The 7,528-nt window shown below is 38.1% G+C and overlaps 2 protein-coding genes across 2 annotated transcripts in view; one reads left to right on the top strand and one right to left on the bottom strand.

The window, feature by feature from the left end:
* The window catches only part of LOC127646140 (mpv17-like protein), a 1,590-nt gene extending 1,134 nt beyond the window's left edge, over window positions 1-456 (top strand). The window contains exon 3 of the mRNA XM_052129591.1: window positions 443-456. Coding sequence (XP_051985551.1) covers window positions 443-456 — 14 coding nt within the window. The remainder of the gene's footprint in view (window positions 1-442) is intronic.
* Window positions 457-1,737: 1,281 nt separating this feature from the next.
* Window positions 1,738-3,830, bottom strand: sowahcb (sosondowah ankyrin repeat domain family Cb). Its single transcript, XM_052130812.1, has one exon. It carries the CDS (start codon window positions 3,197-3,199, stop codon window positions 2,153-2,155), a length of 1,047 nt encoding a protein of 348 aa, XP_051986772.1. The 5' UTR covers window positions 3,200-3,830; the 3' UTR covers window positions 1,738-2,152.
* Window positions 3,831-7,528: the final 3,698 nt, after the last annotated feature.

Genomic DNA, 7,528 nt, shown 5'->3' with positions numbered 1-7,528 from the left:
GTTACGTATTGCTTATTCTCTGTAACATCCATGAGCACAAGTGTTTTTCAGTGACTGGGGTGTACAGAGCCGGCCCAAGGCATAAGCGAACTAAGCGGCTGCTTTAGGGCCCCCGTGGCCACCAGGGGGCCTCCAAGAGCACATGAAATGACAGCTTGATTTTGTTTTTGTTTTTGTGATATACTGTCAATGGACAATGGTAATTATACAAAAACGCAATATTAATTTAACGGGCTGCAGGATGCAAGCACATTCAGACAGCAAATCAGCAATGTCATAAAAAAGGACATATCCTCTGGTGCAGAGAAAATGAAAAAGAATAAAACAGAGGAAGAGATAAACAGCAAGATAAAGGTATGTTAAGTAGCTAGGCTATGTTACGAGCTAACATTAGCTGGCTAGTTAGTTATCATAGCCTAGGTAGCATATCTTCTTTTTTTAGGAAAGTTTGATTAAACATCCGCAAATAGCCTTGTCATCTTAATATATTATAGTACAACATATTACTTAGCTAGTTTTAGATTAAAGTTGTTGTCTTCTGTGTAAAAATAACTTTCCTGGGTATATATTTTTGTAATAAAAATAAGCTTCTGTTCCATAAACTTTGTACTGATAACAACTTAACATTATTTACATTAGTCTACCATTTTGGGATCTTGGCTATTATATTCCAGTATCATTCTGCCTCAGTTAGCTAGTTATAGATTAAGAGTTGTTGTTTTAGGTGTACAGATGAATTGCTGCTGTGTATATTCATTTGTGTTGAGAAAATTACATTCTGTTCTGTCAAATATGTACCCTTATGAGACTTCCCTGTTGAAATATTTTGGAGGTGGGGCAAAACCAACGCCACCTGCCCCAAGTGCTAGTGCTACAGCTGATGATGATTTTTCAACAGATCATTATATTTATATGGATAAACCATGCCTTTGTTTTTGACAGTTGCATTACCTTCTAATATGACATCTAACATGGCTAGCTTTTATTATTATTATTTTCATCTTTCATCAGGTCCATCCTCTGCATGCGAGGAGCACTTCCCATCATGTACATCCACTGATGTGGTCATCTATCCTGTCCGACTCAGAAAGGACTGATCTGGTAAGCAGAGGGCCACTGCCTATAAAGGAAAACTTCACATTCCCTGAAAACACCTACAGAAAATAAATTAATGGGGAAATAATGTAAGTGGAGCTGCTCACTTATTCAAAAAGAAATGATGCAGTCTACAGCTTCTGCTGCAAATTGTTCTGTAGGAAGTCACAAAACTGGTAACAGAGGATCAACAGGATTGGGTAAATATAGGTGTGCTACTGTTACAATTAAAATCATAGAAGGGTAAAATCATGCCATGCAGACATTGGTATGTTGTAAGCAACACAGCTACAACTAATACAATTGATAAGGGGTGTGTTAGATTTATAGTGTGTGAATAATCAAGCATTGACAATATGCAATCATATTGGTGGCACCGAGGGACCCCCAAATCAAATTCTGCTTAGGGCCCCATAAAGGCTTGGGCCGGCCCTGGTGGTGTGTATGTGATATTATGAATATAAAGCCTTACACTTAAGCTGTCTGTGTTGTGCTGATGATTCAACAGCGCTGACATTACAGAACGCCCATCTGAATGAACACACACACACAGCTGATGCCACAACAACGGCCAATCTCACTGTGAAAATATTCACCAACAGGAGCGGCAGAAACTGTCATTGGACAAACTTGATACTGGAAACATTTATTCATCTGACGATAGTGAACGAAGAGTATGTTTGAAAAATCTTACGAAACCAGCGATTCATCATAAGAAATCTTTCAAAACTTTAGAAGTGATTTAAATACACTGAGCAATTACAAAAAAACAACATTGTCGCTTCTAAACAGATAAAATCATGTGAGAGAAACTCTAATGTCTGCAACTCTAATTCCTTTATACAGAATTTCAAAGAAATGTATTTATTTGCTCCTAAAGAAAGTTTTTATAGTAATTCAGTTATTAGCAGATTAATATTATGAAATCAAAACATAATTTAAGAAGGAATTGACAGTATTTCTATTGTGATTTCACAAGAAGTGTTCAAAGCAGAATGAAGAAAAATAAGCTGATGGGTTTGAGTTCTGCAGATATTCAGAGGTTTGATTTGGGTCTTTATGGATTTGGGGGCTCTTCTGTGGCTTCTTTCTCAAATGTTTCAAAGAAAGAAGTGCTGTGGACAATCTGCGACCTGGTGTGGATTCTATGAAGACTGGGTTTCATTTTAGTAAAAGAAGATTTCCTGTAGAGAGACTTTTGTTTAGTGTTGCACGAGTCCTCTTCACTGTTGTGTTTTTGTGGTTTAAGAGGTCTGAAACTGGACTGAATAACTCGCGACAGTCTCCAGCGATTCGTGTCTTGAACACCCCCGTTTTCCGCGTCAGTTTCAACACATGCGCCCACGATGTCAAGAATGTTTTGCGCAATGTCACTCTTCAGGTACTGACATGCTTTTTTGCCGTTGTAATCTCTCGCCTCCACATCGGCGTCAAACGCTCCGACTAATAATTTCACCACCTCGATGTGATTGTGCATCACCGCTAAATGGAGAGGCGTGTACCCGACGCTGGAGCGCGCGTTCATGTTGAGAGGCACTTGATGTTCTGTAGCAAAGTTGATCAACATGACAATCAGTTCGTGTTTCCCGAGTTTAGCAGCCCAGTGCAGGCAGGTGAATCCTGTAACGAAGTCTTTCCGGGTGATGAGGCTGTGATCTCTGAGGAGCAGCCGATGGAGACTCTCCCACTGTCCGTCAGACGCGCACATCATCCACTCGTGTTCCAGCGGCTCCAGCGTCACTGCGGCGGCTTCATAGTCGCTGTCAGCCCGCGGACAGTCTTTACATCTGCCCGAGAGATACACCGAGTTTCTCGGCACTTCACTGCGACGGACCTGCGGGGAACTGTTCGTCGGAACCTCGGAGAAATCTTCGCGTGTGATGTTTGAGGTGTCCGTCTTATGTTCATTCTGACATCTCGCCTCAGATTCGCCTTTCGGTCCACCATTATCAGCTGAAGTAAACACAGTCTCTTCTGACTCTTTTATCACTGATATTTCGGGTCTTTTGTGTTTATCCACCGCCTGGTTTGGATTTATTGGCACATTCTGCTCTGCTTTCCCGCCGGTTTTATCGTCCGTCGTGCTGCGGTTGGAGTTCCCCATGACTGTCCGACTCACATCAGATTTTGTCTGTTCACACCCTCTGAAAACTTGTCAGAAATATCCGGGTGTGATTTCGCACGTCCCGCACTGTCAGTTCCGTAACCTGAGACAGGTAACATATGTTCTGACTCTTCAGGTGGGACATTTCTGTCGCTCGTCTCGATTGAAATATCCGTCGATCCCCGAAATGTATTTCTAAGGAAAATTAATGTCTCTCCATTTGACACATTTACGAAAGTCTACAAAGCGTTTAAAGGTTTCCTTTGCCGCAGTTTTTAACACAAGATCTTTGGGGATCGTTGCTCGAAAATGATCCGTTAAATCCACGTTTTCCACTCGGTCTCCGGTTCACTTCGGTGCATTCTCAAGAATGTCTCTGTAAATCAACAACCGTTTGTTTGTGTAAAGGATGTAAATAAACAGTCCTGCTTGAATGGCCTTAATTCAGTGTTAATCGGATTTATTCTCTGCACAAACTGAAGACTTTTAAACTCCATGTAATTGAATCATGAAGTGCTCTCTAGTCAGCATACTTCTTTTATTCTTCACAGTACAGACCGAATAAACATTTTCACCAGATTTATCTGTCTACTGACTAAACAAATGCCAAAAACCTGCAATGTTCCTATTTTATACAGTTAGTGTTTGAAGACAGATGTCCTCATATCAGGTAAAGTTAGCATGTGCTAATAAAGCATTAGACCTAACTTCAGTGAAATATACTGACACGTTATATTCTGTGATTGTTTACATATATTTCTAATGCGTATCATGTCTATCATCAGCTGGAAATACTTGGCTTTATCTGCCTCTATTCTATATATTCTGCTTTACATTCACTTTTTCACTGTTTGGATGGCAAGTAAGGGTGTGTTCACACTTGTAGTTCGGTCCTCTTGCTCCGGACCAGAAAAGAAAATGATACGTTTAGTCGTGGTTTATTCAGCGTTCACGCTGGCATGTTTAACACTGAACCTAAAGATACAAAACCAAAGGCATCAGGATAAGGTCACGACCTGATTGGACAGCTTTTATGATGTTTATATTGTGACAGAAATTGCTGAACTTGCCCACTTTCCCTCCATCACTGAACATTTTGAACACTTGAGCATTTTTATGCGTTTTTTCCAGTATACTGTAAATATGCTCGTCGGACCAAATGTTAATAAGGAACTTGACCTCCTCATTGCTCCATGTTTGCCCTCTGCTCATTTTGTTTTACGTACACCGCTCTTACAGCTCTTTCTATGTTATCAAATCACGTGATTTTTAGGGTCGCATCTTGTGACATCACATCCTGTTAGGCAGCAAGGTCCGGATGGCAGCATTCACACGAATCGAACCTAACCTGCCAAGTGTGAACACCCCCTATCTATCTCCAGCGTGTTTGTCCCCGCTGACTCAACTAAACATATAATTAATCATCCCCCTTGCCTCTAATTTACACAATCAAGTCTTGGCATGACTTTAGTTTGGAGTGACTTCTTCCAACTAAAGGCCATTGCAAAATTGAAACCTTTTCTGTCTTTTAAGGATCTGGAGGTTGTTGTACATGTTTTATTTCTTCCAGACTGGATTACTGTAATTCTTTGTATTCAGGTATTTCTCATCAGTGGCGTCTGCAGCTGTACGGCCGTATACTGGGTGTACCACAATCATTTACTCTCAGAATATTTCATCAATCATGAAGTGTGTCCCGTATTGCTGCTGGCTGTTTAAAAGAACTAGCGATGCCCAATTTATGAATGAATCATTATTTTGAGTCGGTTCTGTTCAGTGAATTGGTCAAACAGACTTGCAAAATGGTCTGAATCGATTCGTGATTCAGTCCAATTCGTTCCGCATGCTCTCACTGAATCATTTGGAGCGGTATCTCTCACAGTAAAACAGAATCAGGATATTTATCAATGCAGTGCTGAATACAGTGTAAATGTATCTACAGTCAATTGAAAAAAAAGTCTCTTTCTGAGAGGACACTTTGAGAAACTTCAGCTAGTGCTGTGTCATGGGAACAAGGGGCTGTTCAAACTGAACGTGTTTTTGCTGTTTTTCAATCGTTTTCCATTTAAACATTCACTAAATGGATGTTTTTTGACAACTGCATCAAGTTTCACTGTTGCTGAAAATTGTTGCTGCCCCTAACTGCTAACAGCGCTTACATTGTAACCAGTTATTTTAGAAGTTATTATAATATTTCTAATCTTGTAAACATCTTATATAATGTTATAATGTCACATGTGGTTTGAGAGGTGTTTCTAAAATTCATTTTATATCTTACTCTCCGCCCATGTAACCATGGAAACCTCACATTATTGCCTGAATGAAGATTTATTGTATTAATATATTATTTAATAACAAGTAAGTCTCAATGCCCGGTTGCATAAAGCACCTTAAGTATAACACACGCTTGTGGAAATGTGTACATAAATGCTCAAATATATGAACTGTAATTGTATTTGTTTGTATGTGGCCGTAATTCAGATTAATAATGTTTATCAGTGTAATAATGGCAACAGGTCTTATGAATCCTCATTTGTGTTTTTTTGGACATTTCTGGTCCTGCGTCTGAGCACTTGACCTAAAATTTGGAACAGAACTGACTTTGATTGTCAAGTATATTTACATTTCAGTTGATATTTTTATTATATTATATTTATACAGATTTTTTTTTTTATTTTTTTTTTTTTACAGAATTAAATTTGATGTATAAAAATAATAAATTTAAAATAATATTTGGCAGCATGGCATACAATTAAATGGCAGTAGAGCAGTTACAAGTAGAAAAATAAAACTAATTGTATAACTAAATATTAAACTGTTATTAATATTAGTAATACACCTTAATACTGTAATAGCATGGTATTTTTTGTGACGTTATCATACCATGAAAATACTGTAACACCCCTAGTGTATACAAATTATACATATTATTATTAAAATACACATTGGCCACAAATCATATGCCTCCAATCCAGATTGGGTTGATGCATGTAACACTAAAAGGGCGACACTAATAAAATATCAAATATATTAATGATTATTGTGGACCAGCAGTTTCTGGAAATTATTCTAACCAATTTTCAAGCAATTCAGGTAAATAAGAGGAATATTTAAAAATCTGTTTAGGGTTAGGTCTATCTATCCTAATGCTGCAGGTGTTTCTCACGCCTCATTGTCACGTGTGCAGATAGCATGCTGGTATATCGCCCGTGTTCTCGCCACTGGTCCCAGTTAAATTCAGAATTCAGTTTAAGATTTTATTAGTTTTTGTCTTAATGGCTTGGCACCTCCTTACGCTATACTGCTAACAGACCTCGAAGGTCCTCACAGTCTTCTTTTCATCATTCCTCGTGTCTTCGTCTTTGGAATAGTATCAGATCTTGTACCACAGTTGGTGTATTTAAATCTCATTTAAGAATCATCTAGTGTCCAGTGTGTGTAACTACGTTTATTTGTGTTGGGTTTGTATTTATGTTCTCTGAATGTGCATTATTTATTTATGTTTCTTTTTGTAAAGCACTTCTGTTGTTTTTAAATGTGCTATAGACATAAATGTGATTGATTGACCTTGATGCGAGGCATCATGTGACATGCACACACATGCAAAATAACCGAAATAATAGTTTACAATCATGTTTTTACACTAAATCTACTTTACAAAATCATTTACGCTGCATTAATCTATCTATCTATATCTATCGATCATCTATCTATATCTATCATCTTCCAATCCATCCATCAATCTATATCTATCGATCATTTTCCAGTCTATCATCCATCTATCTATCTATCATCTACCAATCCATCCATCCAACTATCTATCTATCATCTTCCAATCTATCCATCCATCCATCTATCTATCTGTATCTATCGATCATCTATCTATCTGTTTCTATCGATCATCTATCTCTATCTGTATCTATCGATCATCCATCTATCTGTATCCATCTATCGATCATACATCTATCTGTATCCATCTATCGATCATCCATCTATCTGTATCTATCGATCATCTATCTGTATCTATCAATCATCTATCTCTATCTGTATCTATCGATCATCCATCTATCTGTATCCATCTATCGATCATCCATCTCTATCTGTATCTATCGATCATCCATCTGTATCTATCGATCATCCATCTATCTGTATCCATCTATCGATCATCTATCTCTATCTGTATCTATCGATCATCCATCTATCTGTATCTATCGATCATCTATCTATCTGTATCTATCGATCATCCATCTATCTGTATCTATCGATCATCCATCTATCTGTATCTATCAATCATCTATCTCTATCTGTATCTATCGATCATCCATCTAT

The sequence above is a fragment of the Xyrauchen texanus genome, chromosome 7, assembly GCF_025860055.1.
Source record: "Xyrauchen texanus isolate HMW12.3.18 chromosome 7, RBS_HiC_50CHRs, whole genome shotgun sequence".
NCBI lineage: Eukaryota > Metazoa > Chordata > Actinopteri > Cypriniformes > Catostomidae > Xyrauchen > Xyrauchen texanus.
This window is presented reverse-complemented; position numbering and strand designations above follow the sequence as displayed.